This window comes from Poecilia latipinna, unplaced genomic scaffold (genome assembly GCF_001443285.1).
Source record: "Poecilia latipinna isolate Pla-1442-1.1 unplaced genomic scaffold, P_latipinna-1.0 Scaffold484, whole genome shotgun sequence".
NCBI classification, from domain to species: domain Eukaryota; kingdom Metazoa; phylum Chordata; class Actinopteri; order Cyprinodontiformes; family Poeciliidae; genus Poecilia; species Poecilia latipinna.
In genome coordinates this window covers 24,622-44,821 of record NW_015113100.1, presented here as the reverse complement: position 1 = coordinate 44,821, position 20,200 = coordinate 24,622, and the positions used below count along the sequence as shown (strand labels likewise).

Genomic DNA, 20,200 nt, shown 5'->3' with positions numbered 1-20,200 from the left:
TATTTTTTTTTTCATGACATTATCGTCATTGATTTTTACGGTTAAAAAAAGTGTTTTACTGTAAAATAAAACTTTTCAACTTACTGAAAAAAAATTACGAATAAAATGGATATACAAATGTAAAACGCACAAATTACAGTTTTCACCAATTAATTTATTTATGGCAACTTTGCATCAAACAGCTTGAAGTTGTTTAATAGTTTAGATTTTTTCCGTCACAATTTTACCGTTTATCGCTGTTAAATATACAGATGTATCTCTAGGATGTATTCTGAACACACAAACAATGGAAAATGTATATAAAAAAATTTAATTTAAAATAAATGAACTCATTTCAAGGTTTCACCCCAGATCACCTTAAATTGCAGCTGCTGTAACACATTTGCTGTAACCTGCTCGGTTTTCAGCTTCGGTTGAGACAGAAATGGAGCCTGTGCCAGCTGTTTGCTTCAACACACACAGTGTGCATGTGTGTGTGTGTGTGTGTAGGAGGTGCAGGTGCAGTCATAGAGCCGGAGGTTGCGGTAAAGGTCGAAGGTTGCGAGGCTTGTTTCTCAGCAGGCTGCTCTGCGACCGCATCCTGTCGCTCTGCAGCAGCTCGCATCAGAACCCTGACTTCCTGTTCTCACATGCAGAACGCTCTCTCTGACAAAGCTCCAGAGAACGGAAACCATAGCAACCATCTCACTATATGCAGAGAAAACTAGAATATTTAGATGTAATATGAAGAAGTAGTCAAAAAGCTGAAAAACTTTTTTTTTTCTTTTTTTTGATTCTCATTATGACTCAGTTAAAAAAACATACAAGTTCCTGAGATAAGATGTTTCAACTTCATGCTGAGAAAAAAAAAGATTTCTTGGAAAACGGACAAAATATCTGACACAATCTTTGGAACAAGTGATGAGAAGAGAGAGAATAAAATCATCACAGTAACAAAAAGATTTGCTTGCGTGTCTTTATTGAGAAAATACATGAAAAGATTACATAGAAAAAGCTGAACAAAAACACAGAGAGCTTTTAGGTTTCAACAAGAAAACCTGCATGTTTTTAACAATCAGGATGTTCAGGTCAGAAACACGTCTCCACCTGCCATTTTCACACATTTAATTTACAGAAGCTAAAAATAATGAAAAAAAAAAAAAGGTTTCTGCTGAAGGTTCGGCTCTCTCGGCTCTCACTCCTGCCGTTTTTTTGGTGAACGCTGCAAAACAAACAGGAAAGAAAATGTGATAATCAGTGGTGTTTTTATCATACCAAAACCAAAAAGCCAGAACAGAATTTCAGAAGCTGCATCACAATATAAGTTGAAATCAAAATGGCCGTCAACTTAAAATAAAAATCTTAATCCTCTTTAGAATTTATTTTAAAAGTAGATAAAAAAAAATCACCTGATTTGATATAAAATGAAATATCTTTTAAGCTCTTGCAAATTTTTGGCAGTTTCTAATTTTAAAAAAATGTTTCACCTATATATATTGATGTTAAACTATACTTAAATAATGTACCACTGCCCATCCACCAACCTGGTGGTTCCACTGTTGTCTTTACATCATTTATTTATTTGGACCTTTTCTATGAATCAAATAATCCAGCGGCTTCTTGTGAATACACCAGTACAGTGTTTATTTTACTCAATCCTCTCATCTGCAGTCAGTTATATTGGTGATCACTGTTTGTGTTCTTCTTGTTGCCTTTGCTGTCTGTCCTGCTGCTAATCTAATCTGGTTGCATCAGTTTCAAACTAACACCATTACCAGCTAATTTCAGGTTATATTGGGGAAGTTTAGCTAAAGCTGCAGACTGTAATACAGACCTGAAGCTTCCAGACCAGAAAGCAGACCAAGACGGCGTAGAGGCAGCTCTTCAGGATCATGGCGCTGTAGGAGAGTTTGGCGTTTTGGCTGATCCTTAAATATCTCTCTGTTTGGGGAGATCGGGAAACGTTAGAGCTGTGGAGGCTAATGGCCGACCTGTTAGCAAATGTAAACATACTTAAAGTGATTAATGTATATTTTTACCTCTTGTCATTCCTGTATCCGTTTCATTTGCTGAAAGACACAAAAAGAAAGAAAATGACACCATTACTAAACCTGAAGCATAAGAAGTCACTAAAGGACGTTTGTTTTCTGAAAGTGACGTACTATAAATAGACGTTGAATAGTTTGTGTAGGTTCCATTAAAGAATGTGACGTAACAACTGAATTCATTGTCAGGATTGAACCAGGTCTTGGCCTGCAGCCTCAGCCTGCTGGTGATGGAGTACAGTCCTGTGATTTCATTCCTCTTGGCGGCGGCGTCGGTCGCCACACCATCAGTGATGTTCTGGCCGTTGAGCTGCCAGAACACGGTGACATGATCCGGGTAGAAACCAGACGCCACACACACCAGGGTCTTCCTCCTTTTGCCCTCTTTCTTCTTCTGGTCTCTGCACTCAAGGGGTGAAGGTCGAAGGATTTTCACTGTTGGTGCAGTGACATCCACTCCATCTTCTGTTTATTAAAAGAGATAAAATAAAACAAGTTACTCAGATCTGTACAGTCAAAATCTGAAACAATAACAGGAATCATCACTGGTCTTCTCCTTTTATTAGTATTTTCTTCTTACCAAGAACTGTGAGTTTGGTTCCCTCTCCAAAATAAGCAGGATAAGAGTCGGAGCACAGAACTCAGTCACAGGTAGAAAACCCAACACTCAGTTTATGTTTTCTACATGAACCAGAACGCTGACACACAAAATTTATCTCTTATGTTTTTAGATTTTCTTTCAGCATATTCCCTCACACCTTTGGGACTTTAATTCAGAGGAAAAAAAGTAAAATACATGATGTTTTTTATCAGGCAGAAATCTTAAGATTTCATAAAGTCACAAGGTTAACAACTGTTAGTCCAGATGAAAACTGTTCCCTTTTTTCATTGAAATCTACTAGTTTCTACTGTCTAAAGCAAATTTAAAAATATTATTTGATTAATATCCATTTTTTTTAACTTAAAGATGCTTTTTGGTAATTTTTCTTACCTAAAACTGTGAGTTTGGTTCCCTCTCCAAAATATGGAGGATAAGAGCCGGAGCACAGCACTCAGTCACAGGTAGAAAACCCAACACCCAGTTTATGTTTTACACATGAATCAGAACTCTTCATTTATCTCACTTTGATGTTTTATTTTCAAATTTTGTCTTGACGTATCCCTTCACACATCCTGAACTTTAAATCAGTCATAAATAAAATGGATATGTTTTTTTTAATGGCAAAACATTTCTCTCTTTCTGTCTTTTTGTACTGAAGTGAATTATTTTCTACCCATGTAGAAAAAACCAAAAACAAGAACTAGAAATCAAACTATTTGATATCATTTGTACACTTATATAAATGTGCCTTTTGGTTGTTTTTCTTACCTAAAACGGTGAGTTTAGTTCCAGCTCCAAAGTAAGCAGGATCGTAGTTCACACTGATAAACGGCTGCAGGCAAAGCTGCCGCCGTCTTTAACCTCTTTTACACCCAAACATAATTTTAGACCCAAAACAAACTCTTTATCACCAAAATGTATTTTCCCTCCAGATCAGAGTATTTTCTAAGTGCCATTAGAACTGTTTGCCACCAAATTAAGTAATTTTTTTTAAATAAATACATTTGAGTTTCTTTCCTAAAACAGTGAGTTTAGAACCAGCTAAACCCCAGAGAACCCCAACAAAACCTCTTCCTGCTGCCTCTATAAATCCTTTCAATACTTATATTTTTATCATGTGAAAACTGATTTCATATAAGTTGCATTTTTGGGAGGAGAACTTCATTTCTACAACTTCTTTTCTCAGTAACTGAATAAACTTTAACATGTTTTCTTACCTAAAACAGTTAATTTTGTTCATCTGTGCTAAAAACTCATCAGCTGTGTGAATTTACATCTTTATATTCCATTTATGGAACAAATGTAGCTTTTTCCTTTGCATTAAACAACAACTACTCTGAATAATGTTGGCATGGATCTGTCGGTATGAGAGAAATGTAAACATGTTTTTAGGATTCGAGACGTTTCACTCACCGAGAACGGTCAGTCTGGTTCCCTGACCAAAGTAAGCTTCGTACTGACACAGTGTTTACGCTTCACGCCAAAAAGCACAGAGCTGAAACTTTCCACAGCGCCGGATCAGCAGATTCTTTTATTCACATTATTTCCAGCCAAACAAATTTCTATATTCACTGTGATTCTTAAGTTATTAACTTTTAAATGACCTTATTCAGGATGTTTCTTACCTAAAACGGTTAACTTTGTTCCTGCGCCGAAGAAAGCTTCGTATCCAGAGTCACAGTGTGGACTGTCAGTACCCAAAACCGCTCAAGTTTCTGATTTGACATCGGCTCCTTTTGCAGTTTTCTTAACCTCGAGCTTTTATTTAAAGGTACAGCGACCTAATTTTTATCAAATTGCTACAAACCACCCAGTAAGCAGCGTGTTTCTCTTTACTCTAACTCTCCTGACTTTGTTCTGTCAAATAACATAATTTAAACAACAAAAACATAAAATGTAAAAGTATATTTTATTAAAAAGACCCTCAATTATTTGAGGTTTCTTACCTAGAATGGTTAACTTAGTTCCTGCTCCAAAGTAAGCTTCGTTGTAACCAGAATCACAGTGAAGCAGATCAGTGCAGGATGTTACTTTAGAAATGGATTCAACTGTTCATCTCACCGACTAAAATTTAAACCTCCCTTCAGTCTGAAACATGTATCTGTAATATTACTACTTCCTAATCTTTATTTGATTTTCAAAATTGTCTTAAAAATGACGCTTTACTCACCTAGAACAGTCAGTTTTGTTCCCTGACCGAAATAAGCTTCGTTGTTGGCACAGAGCTTCAGCTTAATGTCAAAAAGTGCCAAGTTGAACTTGAACTATAAGTAGCAACACTGTCTCTATGCTAACGTTGTAGAAAACTGGTGGTTTTAGCTCATTTTAATACATCTCTTACTCACCTAAAACTGTCAGTTTTGTTCCTTTTCCAAAGTAAGCTTCGTTGGCGTTGTCACAGTGCAGCAATACTGAACATGAACCTGTTTGCCTCTCAGATTTAACTTCATAAAGCCGACAGAGGCTCTAGTCAAAGTATTATTCATTAAAACTCTGAAATATTTACCTAAAACTGTGAGTTTGGTTCCTTGGCCAAAGTAAGCAGGTTCTCTGTTGGTCACAGTGCTCTGAGTTCAGCTCAATATGTCAGAACTTAAACTGGACGGATTCGACCATCACTTTTTACTGAACTGTTCAGTTTCATCATGACGAAGAGAACTGAACATGTGAAGAGTTAAACTTACCTAAAACTGTGAGTTTGGTTCCTTGACCAAAGTAAGCTTCATCATTGTCACAGTGCAGTGATACTGAACATGAACCTGTTTTTCTACCAGAATTAACTTTATGAAGACACGTCTGTCTGTACAGAGGTCCTAATCAAAGTATTATTCATTAAAACTCTGTAATAAAGTGAATATTTACCTAAAATTGTCAGTTTGGTTCCTTGACCGAAGTAAGCAGGTTGAGTGTTGGTCACAGTGCTTCAACTTCAGGTTAATACAGCCAAACTTTTAAACTCTAAATATTTTTCTTTATTCCCATCTGAGCTTTGAATTATGTTTAAATCTAATTGAATGAAGTGAACATGTGAGAATCCAACTTACCTAAAACTGTAAGTTTGGTTCCTTTTCCAAAGTAAGCTTCGTTTCCAGTGTCACACTGAATCTCTCCTGGACCAAAAAGTCTCCAAACTTTCCAGAATCTTCTCCCTCAGACCGGCTGTAATAACCCAGATCATCAGGAAGGTTAAACCTGCAGGATGAGCTTCATAACGTTTAAAGAAGTTGTGATTTCTGACCCTGAGGAACACATGACCCGATGGCTCCATGTATAAACTCAAACATGTGTTAATAAAAGCTGTTCTGTTTCTGGTTCATTTTCTACATATTAAAGTGTTTCTTAAAGCCTGGCTGAGCCTCCACTCTGCCCACCTCCACCTGCTTCCTGCTGCTGCTCTCTGTGCTGCACTCAGCCGTCCACATGATGGATGTTAATGCGAGGAGGTTTTTGTACGGCGGCTCTATAGGATTGTATCACCGTGGCCCCCTGTCCCCACGGTGGAAAAGCATCACACAAAAACCTGCTGCCTCCGTCTCTCCCCGCTCTCCGCCCCCCCCAGCCAGCCTCTCCGTATCTCAGCCTCCATCTGAGTCTCTGTGGGAGCAGCTGTGGAGGTCGGGCCGACTTGACGCTGGAGCAGCTCCAAGCTGCCTGCTGCTATTTCTGGGTCGGCTAAGAAAAGAAGGCAGAGCAGAGGACAGGAAGCTGCTGGCTGCTTTTGTTTGTTTGGAGGTGTAAACAGGAAGTGACACGTCAGCTGGTCATGACTCTGCAGCCAATCAGTCAGCAGAGAGAGAATTGGTTCACTTACATTTATATCACATTTATATCTAATCTCTATTTTTAAAGAAATGAGAGACTGAGGAATTGGGAAGTTGAAGTAGGTTCCTGAGTATGGAGTTAAATTGGGGCCATAACATTTGCACAGAAGTTTGCTTTGAAAAGATTTGATACTGAAAATAAAAGAATTGAGACTGAAAAGTAGTCTTGAACTTTTTTTTTCAGTTTCAATTATTATTATTTACTTTTATTTATTTTTTCAGTTTCCGTTTCTGAAAAACATTTTTTAAGAAACTTTATGGCCTCAATTTAAAGTCATATCTGAAAACTGTGTGTTAAAGCAGTGTTTATCAATTCCGGTCCTCAGACCCCCCTGCCCTGCATGTTTTAGGTGTTTCCTTTCTGCCACACCCCTGAATTGAATCTGTGGGTGATTAACAAGTTTCTGCAGTACTTGATGGCTGCAGAAGAGGTCGTGCAATCTTTTGGATCAGCTGTTCTGGAATAGAGGCACATGCAGAACAGAGGGGCCTGAGAACTGGAATTGAGAAACCCTGGGTTAGAATGATCCCAAGTAAAACATTTGACAAAAAAATCAGATTTCTATTAATACAGAACATTTCTATAACGTAATACAGTCAGTTGGTCCAAAAATGAAGAAACTTTGAGTTTTTCACAGAACATGCTGTGTTCTGGGTTTGACAATCCACTGTTAAATTATTTTCACTCATCCCTTTAACTATGCGTTATATATTTGAAAAGTAGCATGACCACAATACTGATAAATTATAATTTCATAAGAATTACATTCCTACTGTTACTTAATCCATAAACCGTTTGAATAAATTTGGAGGTGTTGCCAAGGGTACAGTCTGTGTGTTTAACCTGGTGATCAGCAGCACAGGAGAACCACAGGGCTCTGTACTCTCACCATTACTTTTCACTCTGTGCACTTCTGACCTCCAGCACAAATAAACTTCTGCCATTTACAGAAACACTCAGACGACTCTGCAGTTGTTGGTTGCATTAGAGATGGACAAGAGGCTGAATACAGAGATGTGGTGAACCGCTTTGTGTCATGGTGAGGAAACGATCATCTCATCTTCAATATAAACAACACGTAGGAGATTATTGCTGATTTTAGGAGAAACAAGATTAGATCAAACCTTATTTCCATCATGGCAGAAGAAGTGGAGGTGGTCGAGGAATATAAATACCTCAATGTTCATCTGGACAACAGACTGGACTGGAGACGCAACAGACGACTCTGCAGAGAGTCGTCTGTTGGGGCAGCAGCATCAGAAGTAGGGACCTGAAAAGGCTCAACAGGCTGATAAAGTCTGGTTCTGTTTGGGGGACGTCTGTGGGACCTATAACGATGCAAAGGAAGAGACTTTATAAAACCTTGAAAATTATGGACAACCCTGACCGTCCTCTTCATAACTCACTATCATAACTCTTTGAAGAATCTTGAATTAAAATGAGTTAGAGCAACATATAATTTCCCTTTGGGATCTAAAAAGTATTTTTGAATCGAATTGAATGAGAAATTGTTTCAATATGGCATTCTAGTCTTGAGAAGCACCAAAACAAATTGCTTACCTTGACTGTAATTATACATAAAGCCAGAAGAGGGCACTGTGAGATAATCTGTTGAGCTTTATCCCCTATCAAATTTAGGAAAGAATAAAAAAAAAAGCACGAGAAAAATGAAACGACTATGTGAGACATCAAGGAGGTTTCTGAATGTTAGAGTTGACACCTGCTGTCGTATCTGATCTGCTTTGTGGTCCAGCAGAAACATGACGGTGTGCATAAAGGAACATGTTTTTTTTCTTTCATGTTTTGAATCCACATTAATAGAAATGTTTTCCTGAGGTTTTTGTATTGCTCTCAATGCTTTTTGAAGCTCTGTGCTTTGCTTGAAGCGCAGTAATACACAGCCGAGTCTCCAGGCTCGGCCTGGTTGATCTGCAGCGTGGTGCTCAGCGTCGACGGACGGGACATGGAGTATTTGGTGTCCTTGAATGGAGCTTCAATGGTTGAAATATCTTTACCAAGAGAATATGCCACTAATTCCATGCTGCCATTGCTTATTTGTCTGTACCAGTACATGTTCAGGTATTGATCGTCGTCTTGTTTACATTTTAAGTTCACATTCTGCTGACCAACTTCATGCAATAAAGACGCAGGCTGATCAATTATAACACCAATGGAAACGCCTGCAAAACAAAAGAATACAATTATTTTAAAGAATCAAAGACTATTTTGGCTGTTCTACTACTTAACATAGATATTCTTACCCGCACAGATAATTGCTGTGAAGAGAACCAAATTCTTTGGTGCATTCATTATAGATACAAAATTGGAGCCGACCGCTTCAGCTTTACCCTCTGCTGCTCACATAACCTTTGACTCTTCTCATTCCTTCCCAGAGAGCATTTAATGGGCTCCTTTGCGGACCTGGAGACACCTAGTGGCCAACAAGCTGCAACTGCAGCTAAAGCTTTTCAGCTGAGCCTCTGAGACATTGGTTCAGAGAAGACTTTCGTTACACTAAATTCAACATGCTTTTTTATTAACTGGGGGTGTCGAGAAGTCAAACACAGCATGATGAGAATCGGGATTCACAACATGACATTGTTACGTTTCCAGAACAGAAGTTTGTTCTGCATTAATGGCCTTATGCAGCTACTAGATAATTAGAGAATATACCTTGATCTTGCAGCCCAGTCCAAAACCCTAGAAAATAAACAGACATGAAAAAAAATTATTTATACTTATGATTGTCCAGATCTGATATCAGAAATTGGTCCGATATCAGCCAAAAAATGAGTTTTTAATTATTTCATTAAAATCTCAGAAGCACTTCTGTGTTCTCATACCTTCTATTAACTATTGCTCTCTGAGTAACATCACTTGATCAATGCATTCCAGATTACAAAATCATTGATAAAAGTATGTATGACACGTGCTGATATTGTATCGGGTCAATATCGGTATCGGCCGACACTCAAAACTGCAGTATTGATATTGTATTGGAAGTGAGGAAGTTGTATCGGGAAACACCTGAAATAATCTGAGAACTGTTTTGTGTATTTACTCAGGTTATTGTTGTCTGATGTTTTTTGATTATCTGAATCATGTCAATGTGACCAAATTTAAAAATGGATGATAAAAGTGAAATGTAAGGTTATCAGTATGACAGGTAAAGGTTAGCTAATACTGCATCATGCAACACTTCTCCCTAAAAATGGCTACAAATCTACAACAAAGTGTTTCTGCACACTTTAAGTTAGGGTTTACATAACTTCACAGTGTGGTTAGGAACAGATATCCTTTATGACGTCCTGATACATGAAACATGAGTGGAGCCACAGCTCCTTCCTGCCTCTGTCGTAGCCAGCCTTGTATTTGTACGAGTGTTGGGTCTGCGTGCCTCACTGTGCCTGGCAGCGCAGTAGTAGATGCTGCTGTCGTTCACTGTCAGCTCTGGAATACTGAGAGAAAAATTGTTTTTCGCAGCATCGAGTGACGAACGGTAGCGTCCAGCCGTTGTTTCATATTCTGTGAGAAGAAGCTGTATTTCAGCCCCGTGGCGGTTCTGTCGGTACCAGAGCATGGTGTAGCTGCTCATGGAGTACCCGGCGCCCACACTGCACTCCAACGTCGCATCAGCATCCGAGGAAAGGATTTGATCTGCAGACTGGAGCACCGTAACGGAGAAACCTGCAGCATACGAAGAGGAGAGTTTCAACGTGCTCAATGCTCGGACAAATAAATGTATTTCAATTTAGGGATGAATTTTTCAATGAAATCCAAATCTGCACCCACCGGATGTTACCAACAGGGACAGAAAAATAACCGTGAGAAGCATGTTACCGATCAGTGGTCCTGATCTGACTGAAACGGCTGCAGAGATCGACTGAACAAAAAGTCATATGACCACGACAGGAAGTAAAATCTGCTGCTGCCGTAACACCAGCTGAGAATTTAAACAAATAATTAATTTTTACCAGCATGAACTGAAACATTTATTTATTGCATTTTTGCAAGTTTTTTTCTTCTGCAAACTTGGTATCTTTTCTTCCAAGGTACAAGCAAAATGAAAATGAAGTTTTAGTAAGTAACATGCCACTGATGAAGTCGACTGATTTTAACCAATAATATTGATGATAATTTGGATTTATTTTATTTTGGTAAACTAGAAATATGCAGATTTAACAGCTAAATTTCCAACAAGTCTTATACAGACACATTTTGAAGTTTGTAATAATCAAAATTAGTCAATTTTACCACATTTTCAACATTATTTGACAATAAGACAATAGCATTTATATCAAATTAGTCAATTCAGAATCATCATCCACAAGCTGCTGCTAAGAAAATGTTTCATGGGTCTAAATGTGAGAAAATGAAGGGAGTATTGTTGAGAGCCTCTAATAGCAGGAGTTTTGGTTGGTGATTTTAGGAGATGATACTAAAAGCTGTTATTGATTTATAAACCCAGGAAACGGAAACCCAGATCCAAATAATTTCAAATTTAACACAAAAAAATGACAAAAAACATTTATTCAAGAATACTTCAAAATGCCAATCTGAGATTTTTTTTGTGGATTTTACCTGGCAGCAATTTACTTTTTATTGAATTTTAATAGGATAAACTAGGCATATATAAGCTGAGTAGTTCAGTCTGCACCTTTTTAATCCACTAGATATTATTTATTTTTATTCATCTTTGTTTTGAATTTCATTGAGTCCAGTTGAAGTGTTGATTGACTGTAACAACTATTATTATGTGTGTCTGTTTTAGATTGTATAAGTTACTAACTACTTAGAGTTTATTCGCAGCTTAAATAGAAGAAAAACAAGCATTAAAAAACAAGCATCATTTCAGTGAGCAAAGACACTAAATCAGTCACACATCAGTTGATACATCAGCATTTCAACCATCGTGTTTGTAGAAGAAACTGAGTTTTACCAACAAGAGATTTCATGAAGGCGGACGTTGTACAACAATGGCAGCATATGTGGTTCAGTTATTAATTATGTCACTGAAATATTTGTGTTTGAATATTAAACATTGCAGAATGGTGGAGGAGATCGTCTTGGTTTTATCTGCTTTCAGAAGGAGTTCTGTATAAGTTGCTCTACACCAAGTTAAAAGCCGGTTGTGGGAGGCTGAGTGTCCTGTAGGAAGAACACAGTAAATAATGGTATCATCTGCAAAACAATGAACAAATATCTTCTATCTACCGATTCTGGGTGGTATTAGTACTCATGACATGAGGTTTTTGTTGGTTTTTTCCCCCCTTCAACTTTCATTTGCTGTCACATGCCTCTGGTTTCCTGCTGGGCTGCGGTTACCAGCTGGATAACTCTGAAGGTTTTTGTATGGCAGAGTCTCTCTCTTTTAATGCTGTGTATATACGTGTGGCCCCAAAATATTCTCCACTGTCTTCTGGGTTCCTCGGGTTCAGGATGTGAAGCTGAGCCATCTTCTCTCCATCTCCGGTCACCTGAAAGTGGCTTTTAAATTCCGACTCCATAGTGACGCTTGTATAATAGACGTAGCCGATCAGCTTCAGGGAAGTGTCTCCCGGTGAGCGCTGATACCAGAGGATTGTGTCATAGCTTTTGATTGTATGAGTGAAGGTCAGGTTGACTTTGTTGTTTGGTCGGACCAAAACGTCCGCCGGAAACTGAGACACTTGCTTTTCTTTGCTGAGGTAGACTCCTGAGAAAAGATTGGAGGTTTAGATTTTTAGGAGTTAATTGCACCAGCAGTACTTGCAAGTCTACATATTTACGTTACTAATATAAAATAGTAAAAAAAAATACTGCTTTGATTAATAAACAATCAATACCTTCAATCCAGCAAGCGATGGTGATGAAGACAACAGATGGCTTCATGTTGGATGCCAAAAACCAGCTGTGTCTTTACCTTGAAGGAGGGATAGGAAGTGATGAACTTTTGGGGCGGTTTTTGCGTTGGACTGAGCTCCAAAATACAGTCTGTCGTTGAGTCAGATATGGTTCTTGTGAGGGAGGTCTCTCTTGTGACAGATCCAGTGACTCCGCCTTCTAGTTGATCAGAAACTGGTCTTCTGATGTCACGTTTTCAGCCCAATTCATCGTGTTTGGAATGCCAGCAAAGTAGGAACAACGTACCAGTCTCTGGTCGTAACCCAACTCTAACCCTCGTATAAAACTATGGTAACCAAGAAGAACCAAGCTGAGTTGGTACAAAAGAAAAAGGGGTATGAATGCTCAGCAGGGAACCATGAGCAGTACAAGAGTTTGTTTATCGGAAAATTGTTGAATGCTAAAACCAATGGAAAAAGGAATTTGTTGTGATGGCTGCTGGGCTCTGTCTAGATTCAGAGAGGAGATACCATGAGGCCGTAGGTTGGAGGTTTTTGTGTGAATACCTGAAATACCTTTTACAAACAAATGGTGTTCCAGTGTGCTTCCATTGCAGCGCAGAAGCAAGTCGCCGTGTGTTCGGCTGTCAGATTGACGATGGAAAGGGAGAAGTTTGTGGCCGTCTTTAAATCTCCACCTAATTTAAAATGTTTCCTGTATGTTTGTTCCCCTCTGTCATCACTAAACTGGCTGTATCCGTAACCAATGAGTTTCAGAGCCTCCAGGGTTCTGCTGGTACCACAGGATGACTCTGATATCCACCAGGTCCTGCAAGCAAAAAAGCTGAGCATCAGCCTTGGTGTTACTGACCACATTAGGGGGAAACTGATGGATGTGAACCCCAAGAGAGAATCCTCTAAAAACAAAAAAAGAACTCAAATTGGTTGAACAGTGAAGCAAAGTATAAAATAATTTTGGAAGTGAATTGTTCACAGTACCTGTGAGGGAACAGAAATGAAATCATTTTGCTCCTTAAGCTGATTTAGCTGAAATGATGATGAGTTGGATGAGATCACTTGAGGAAATGACATCAGAGTCACATGACAGACCAGGAGCAGACACTTTTATGGTTCCTACTTTATAATGAACAAAATGTTTCTTTGAATAGTGTTAGATTTTTTATTAGAAATCTTTATACAAAAGTATAAGGCCACACAAAACTTGTGCCTTATTTTTGCTTTACAGTGCCCCCTACTGGCGTAAAAACAGAAAATAAAACAAAGGTCAAATGTAATAACCATAATAAAAGTAATAATTATTAGACATTGTAAAGAAAAAAAAGTATCAAGTTAAAAGAAACTGGATTAAAAATAAACATCAGCGGAAATGAATGCATAAACTTTGGTTTGGAATATTGCATAAATAAATCTCGTAATTATGTAATTTACAATTTATAATCTTTATAATTTTTTATACTTAAAAATTCTTCTGATATTTGTTTCAAATTCTTACTAAATTTGAAGCCTTCATTTGCACAAATGATTTTTAAAAACTCACATAAATGCAGTGATGATGTTGTATATAAATGTTTGTGTGTATTTGTGTGTGTAGCGAGCAACAGTGGGTTTTCAGTCTGTGGTAAAAATGTTTAATTCAAACAAAGTGACTCAGATATTTAGTCTGTGTTTTGAATCTTCCTTCTTTCCAACCACAGAAGCAGGTGCTTGAAAGACGTTTAATCATTTTTCTATAAAAACCACTGATGATAAAACACAGCTCAGTTTTTGTTGAGGTGCAGAGAGGATTTCTGTCATTGTGCTTCTCTTGCAGCACAGTAGTAAACGGCAGAGTGATCCTGTTTCACGGTTTGGATCGTCAGGGATCCGTTCTTCGCCGTATCCCCTCCCAGGTCTCCAGAGATCCCAAAGTCCTTTTTATATCCGTCTTCGATAGTCGGATCTTTGAAGTACAAATATCCGATGAGCTTCATGGCCGTGTCTCCAGGCGACTGTTGGTACCAGAGGATCACTCTGTAGTCGGTTCTTTCATGGGTGCAGAAAATGTGAACTTCATCACCAGCTTTTTTGATGAGATCAGAGTGGGACTGATGGACCTCAAGCCCCAAACTGAGACCTGAGAACAGGAGAGAATTTGGAGAGACATAACAACTCATTTCACATCCTAAGGAAACAATCGTTTAAGATGATGCTGCTCTGAAGCAAAATTACTTGCGAGACATGAGAAGACAAATATGCAGATCATGTTTCCTGCTCAGGGTAAAGGAACTGCTTAGAAATGTCCTGCAGTATATGGGTCTGCTGTCGGGTGTGCAGCCGAAAGATTTGCTGCTGTTCAACAGAGATAGTCATCCTCAAGAGGAAACGGAAGTGATGATGAAGCACCACCCCTTAAAGTCTAAAGATCCAAAGTTCAGCCTCGGCCTGTGAGCAGATTTCTCTTTAAAATCTCATTTCAAATCTTAATGCTCAGGATTTTTACAAAACAGAGTTTATTCAGTTGATCTGGACTGTAAGGAATCTCCTACCTGTCAAACCCCAGAGAGAGATTAATTTATGGTCCTGCTTGTCCTTGTAGAGTTGGAGGACGTCTGTCTGCAGCAGTCATTAGGCGACAGTAGAGGTGAGAGTCTGAATGGCAACTCTAGTTGCATTTCCATTACCAATGTGTGCAAAACTTTGTCGACATTCTGCTGATCTAAAAAGAAAAAAAAAGTTTTCTCAATTATGGTCTTTCCATTAAATAAGAGACATAGTTAAAATGACATGGGTATAAGTCTGTTAAGGCAATAAGTTATTAAAATGTGCTGCGCCATCATCATACTACCACTTCCTGTTGTCGTCTGTCGTTTCCGCCAGTAGTAACATCTGGTTGTTGATCATGTGACTTGTGTGGTGGGAAAAAACTGATTCCATTGCGGCTTTGTAAAATACAGAAATGTTGATAGCGCAATAACTTTATCAAAAAACGTAAGCTTCTTTGAAATTGTCATTTCCATTAAGAATATTTCTTTCATAATTCCAATTTTCTCAATTATAAGGCCAGTGGAGACGCCTCTACAGAGACGCAGCACATGCACACTGCAGAACAATCAACTTATCTTATTTTGACAGGTAATGTTTAGCAAATTCACAGCATTTTGTTCCCACATTCTGTCAGTTTACAAGCAAAAACTTGGATGCCAATGTAGCTGTTATGTTATGTGATAAACACAGGAAACACTTTTTTCCCCCCCAGACATATAATAAATCTGACAAGTATGTACATTTGTGTTGGTTTGGATTTGGACCCAAATGCAGGAAGAACCGGAGGCAGTGATATGATTTAAGAAACTTTAATGTAGAATAATAATCAAAGTTGGAGAAAGCATGAAGAGATTCAGGTCTGTAAACTGTCCCTTTGCTTTGAAAGGATAGTTGAGATGTAACATGCGATTGTGGTTGGAAGACTCCTAAGTTTTGTTCAGACAATCCTGAGGCTTTTCTGAAGCCATGATGGGATTATTCTGTTTTTATTCTGAACAGGAAATCTAAATCCTCTGCTTTCACGCAGTTTTATGAGTTATTACAACCACAAGCAGGTGTCAGTTTTCTATAAAAACCACTGATGATAAAACACAGCTCAGTTTTTGTTGAGGTGCAGAGAGGATTTCTGTCATTGTGCTTCTCTTGCAGCACAGTAGTAAACGGCAGAGTGATCCTGTTTCACGGTTTGGATCGTCAGGGATCCGTTCTTCGCCGTCTCCCCTCCCAGGTCTCCAGAGATCCCAAAGTCCTTTTTATATCCGTCTTCCATAGACGGCTTGTCGTAGTACAAATGTCCGATGAGCTTCATGGCCGTGTCTCCAGGTAGCCGCTGGTACCAGAGCATCACTCTGTAGTCGGTTTTTTCATGGGTGCAGAAAATGTGAACTTTATCTCCATTTCTTGTGATGAGATCAGAGTGGGACTGATGGACCTCAAGCCCCAAACTGAGACCTGAGAATAGGAGAGAAGATGTTGATTGTTCTTTTGGGGAAACAAACCGTAAGATGTTCCTGTTCTAGAGGAAAACTTACCTGCAAGGAAAGAGAAGATAAAGATTTGGTTCATTTTTCTTGCTCAAATGAACATTTGTTTGGATGGTTTCTGCAGCACACTGAACAGCTGTTGAGTGTGTAGCTGATGAAGGTTTCTGGCGTTTCAGAGGTGATGATGAATGATATTCTTATAGTGATGGGGAGTCAACCTGTAGCTCAACAGGAAGCGGAAGTGACGATTCCTGCATCATCAAGTCAAAGGAGTCAGTCAAAGTTCAGCTGGGAAGAGAATGTCTAAATTCAAAGCATAATGCTTGATGGTTTTTGAACAAAGTAAATGAAAACTTGTGTTTTGTATGATTAGCATTTCAATAATAAAACTGGAAATATATGTTTGATATTATTTGTTACACAGCCAGAAACACAAGGTTAATGACTAGAAGTAACCTTGTGTCTCCTTCATGTTGATTTATGAAAACAGCAGAAAAAAAATGTAAAGTCATGAGTCTCAGAACAGAAAAAAACATCCATCTTTTCTTCACCTTCTGATAAACTTTAATGGTAATCATCTTCATGTAAAAATAGGATAAAAATACTGCGTGTTGCAAATTTCTTCTGCAAACATTGAACTTGAACTTAAACTTAGAGTGGTGGAGCACCTTTGGGATAAATTGGAGCGGAAGCAGCAACCTTTCTGTTCCAACATTAGAGACTGATCACAAACATTCCCCAAACCTTTCCTGAATAGTTGAGGCTGTTTATAGCTGAAAATGTTGGTTCAAATCCATCGGAAACCCTTTCTGTTGAGAGTTTGTATGTTTGTAAAAGTCTCAATGCTTCTTGTATCATTTATTGAGCCTCACTGCCACCTACTGGAGAGTCACAGTAGTGCAGATGTGGGTTTCCTATTAACTGTTGTATTGGCAGTCGGTTTTTGTTCAGCTGTTGTATTTCCTCACATCACTGTGTTTGCTGACAGCACAGAAATAAATGCCGCTGTCATCAGGCTGCAGGTCCTTCACAGTCAGAGCTCCGGCCTCTATGGAGTCTTTGACTGCTGAGTATTTGCTCTGCAGGTTCTCTCCGTAGTCTGGCTGCCCACCGAACGCCGTGTACACAATGAGAGTCATGGTCTCCCCTGGTCGCTGTCGGTACCAGTACATCTGGGTATGAGTGATAAGATTTTTGTGGCTGCATTTCATTTCTGCGGACTTGGACTTAAAACTCCAGCTGATTGTTGGATCCTGGATGACGTCCTGGCAGTGAACTGTGAGGAGACAGAAGGACATTCAGGAACTCTTTAAGTGTTTGAATCAACAAACGTAAAAGTCCAATCAGATGCTTCGGAGTAATACCTTGCTTCTTTGAAAAAAAGAGTATAAATATGATGAGAACTTGAGATATCATTTTGAATTACATCTGTCAGCTTCTATTGATGTGGTCTAAGGATGCTGCACTGAATTTCTGAGGGAGGTTAAATACTGTGTTGCTTCAAGAAGATCCTCCCCTTTTAGAGAGAGAGAGACATTTCATTAGAATGAGTTGTGTGACAGTGTGAGTCATAATAATAGAAACAAGGGGAGGTTTTTGTACTGAGGAGCAGTAAGTTGGAGCACTGTGGTAGCGAGCGGCACAGAAGTAAACCCCGCTGCTGTTTGGGTTGAGGACTTCGAGCGTTAATGTGCAGTTCTGGTCTTTTTCTGCGTTCCCACCCAGCTTCACACCCAGCCCGGCTTCGGGATTATCCATGTTTTTGTACATGTGTCCCAGGAACTGGAGCTGGGTCGACTGTTTGTACCAGAGGACCCGGTCGTAGTTCGGAATAGTGTGTGAACATTGTATGATGGCAGATTCCCCCGGCTTTCCAAGGATGTGATCAGGAACCTGGTAGACCTGGTCACTGAGAGACGAACCTGGGAGAACAAAACCAGACAGATAGACGGAAACCTTAAGCTGAAAGGTCTTTAAACGTTACAGCACAGAACGTAAAATATCTGTAGCAAAATTTAGAAAGTATTTTACCTGAAAGTAGAAAAAAATCGAAGCTGATATAAAAGAAAAGAATCATTGTATTGTAATTGGTCAAGTCAATACAGTAACAATAAATCCAACATCAACCTAAAAGCATCCAAGCCCAGAGGAGGCAAGTTGTCTACTGTTCTTCTCAACACTGAAACTGCAGTATTGCCTTAAAATAGAGTATGCTGCCACCTAATGGTAGGATGTGAAACTACATAAAGTTTAACCTAAATTATCGCTGTAAAATTCCAAATTAAAGGCATATATTTGTAAAACAAACTTTTCTCGCAAAAGTGTTTATGTGAACTTTTTCAAATGTTTTTCAAACTACAACTACAAAAATTGAATGTGTTTAATTGGGATTTTATATAATAAAGCAACACAAAGTAGTGCAAACACTTCACTCATAAAACAGACTGGAGTCCCATCTTCTGTTTGGTAACTTTATTTACTGACTCCACGTTTCTAATCACATTTCTGGATCCTCCACCCACTGTGAGCGACTTCACTGAATGAAGAACAAACTTGTCTTAACCAAAAGTTCATCAGACACAGACCAATGGTTTTTGATGGTTTAATATTCAAATAAATTGATATTGAAAAATGTTTCTTTTACCTGATTATTTTGTAATGTTTATTACTCACATTTTGATCCTTAAAACACCCAAATTTTCCCTTAACTATATAATTTGGTCCGTCTGAGGATGCAATTTCCAAATATTAAATCAAATGCTTTGATCAGTTCCTCTGTGATTGAGTCGCCTTTTTACCAAACACTTTTTTTTTTACTCGAATTTCCTGCAACTTTTTACCTTTACTTGAGTAAAAATATGTTGAAGTAGTGCTACTCTTGTGTACATTTTTTTTTTTTGCTACTCTACCCACATTTGGCTTGTATTAGCTTTAAACACCTGGAGACTGAAATCTTTTCCTGATCAACTTTGCAAAATACCTTGAACTCGGTCAGATTGGATGGAGTGCAGCTACGGAAAGCCTTCAAGTCTTTCCAAACTGGATTTAGATCTAAACTATTCGGTTTTATCTTTCCTAGTGAGAGTTGTTGTTTAACACCTTCTGCATGTCTGCTTTAGAAATGCAGGGTAACGTTAGCTGGAGGTAATGAAGCAGCTGTAACGATCAGTAAGCTGCTGGCCTCAGATGAAAGAAATCTGCCGTTTGGAGGTTTTTGTACAGAGAAGCAGAGACATGCAGCACTGTGTTGACTAGCAGCACAGAAGTAAACGCCGCTGCTGCTCGTGTTGACTCCCTCGATCGTTAAACTGCAGGTTTCCCCTTTAGTTGCTCCTCCATTTATCTTCACATTGGCTCCTGTCTCTGGATAGCCATCGTTGACGTTCATGTACCCCAGGAGCTGCATCTGATGGTCCGTCGACTGTTTGTACCAGAAGATCCGGGTGTAGTCCTGAATTTCATGTCTGCAGCTGATTTGCGGTTTATCTCCAGTTTTGCAGAACTTTTCAGAAGGAGTCTGGTGGACTTGGTCACTGAGAGAAGAACCTGTTGATTTAATTAATTTATTTTAATTGTTAAAACTGTAATTGCACACATTAAATCAGAATGATTGTAGACGGGGAATTTTTTTTTTACCTGAAACAAACATAAGATGACAGATTATGCAGAAGATGACGATCATGATGTTTACTTTTCTCTGTTGGTTTAATCTTAGTAGCTCAAACAATCTGGATCACAACAAACCTAGAAGACTTGTTCCAGTCTGAGACGGTGAGATGAGTTTCTGTGGCTCCTCCTCTGTCAAATAAGGAAACCAATCACAGATCAACAAGTCAAGGTTACATGTATTTCACATTTTAGCAAAAAGGCAGTTCAAGTCCTTTACACCAGTGGTCCCCAACC

The 20,200-nt window shown here is 38.7% G+C and overlaps 3 protein-coding genes and 2 gene segments (V, D, J or C); all 5 read right to left on the bottom strand.

Moving 5' to 3' along the window:
* The window catches only part of LOC106951965 (T-cell receptor beta chain C region), a 46,556-nt gene extending 26,390 nt beyond the window's left edge, over nucleotides 1-20,166 (bottom strand). Inside the window, exons 1-2 of the mRNA XM_074527699.1 lie at nucleotides 19,934-20,166; nucleotides 19,547-19,843 (exon numbers count right to left, since the gene is read on the bottom strand). Coding sequence (XP_074383800.1) covers nucleotides 19,547-19,843; nucleotides 19,934-19,979 — 343 coding nt within the window. The 5' untranslated portion in view covers nucleotides 19,980-20,166. The remainder of the gene's footprint in view (nucleotides 1-19,546; nucleotides 19,844-19,933) is intronic.
* Nucleotides 942-10,339, bottom strand: LOC106951974 (T-cell receptor beta-1 chain C region-like). The segment is given in 8 exon segments: nucleotides 942-1,201; nucleotides 1,814-1,920; nucleotides 2,019-2,048; nucleotides 2,142-2,489; nucleotides 3,394-3,439; nucleotides 4,682-4,689; nucleotides 9,850-10,134; nucleotides 10,240-10,339. Coding segments are annotated over 8 exon segments (894 nt in total).
* Nucleotides 13,793-14,625, bottom strand: LOC106951972 (Ig kappa chain V19-17-like). Its single transcript, XM_015039771.1, has 2 exons — nucleotides 14,499-14,625; nucleotides 13,793-14,403 (listed from the first exon to the last, which is right to left on the bottom strand). The coding sequence occupies exons 1-2, from the start codon at nucleotides 14,530-14,532 to the stop codon at nucleotides 14,081-14,083; spliced, it is 357 nt and encodes a 118-aa protein (XP_014895257.1). The 5' UTR covers nucleotides 14,533-14,625; the 3' UTR covers nucleotides 13,793-14,080.
* Nucleotides 15,861-16,600, bottom strand: LOC106951973 (Ig kappa chain V-I region BAN-like). The segment is given in 2 exon segments: nucleotides 15,861-16,265; nucleotides 16,346-16,600. Coding segments are annotated over 2 exon segments (357 nt in total).
* On the bottom strand, nucleotides 16,882-18,817 carry LOC106951969 (immunoglobulin iota chain-like). Its single transcript, XM_015039770.1, has 3 exons — nucleotides 17,900-18,817; nucleotides 17,662-17,813; nucleotides 16,882-17,573 (listed from the first exon to the last, which is right to left on the bottom strand). Exons 2-3 carry the CDS (start codon nucleotides 17,711-17,713, stop codon nucleotides 17,245-17,247), a joined length of 381 nt encoding a protein of 126 aa, XP_014895256.1. The 5' UTR covers nucleotides 17,714-17,813; nucleotides 17,900-18,817; the 3' UTR covers nucleotides 16,882-17,244.
* Nucleotides 20,167-20,200: the final 34 nt, after the last annotated feature.

Excerpts from the sequence above, each read along its gene's own strand:
- LOC106951972 (XM_015039771.1), bottom strand. The coding sequence starts at position 14,532 with ATGATCTGCATATTTGTCTTCTCATGTCTCGCAA. Across the intron at positions 14,404-14,498 it reads TGTCTTCTCATGTCTCGCAA|GTCTCAGTTTGGGGCTTGAG; the intron begins GTAATTTTGCTT and ends TCCTGTTCTCAG.
- LOC106951969 (XM_015039770.1), bottom strand. The coding sequence starts at position 17,713 with ATGATATCTCAAGTTCTCATCATATTTATACTCTTTTTTTCAAAGAAG. Across the intron at positions 17,574-17,661 it reads CTTTTTTTCAAAGAAGCAAG|TTCACTGCCAGGACGTCATC; the intron begins GTATTACTCCGA and ends GTCTCCTCACAG.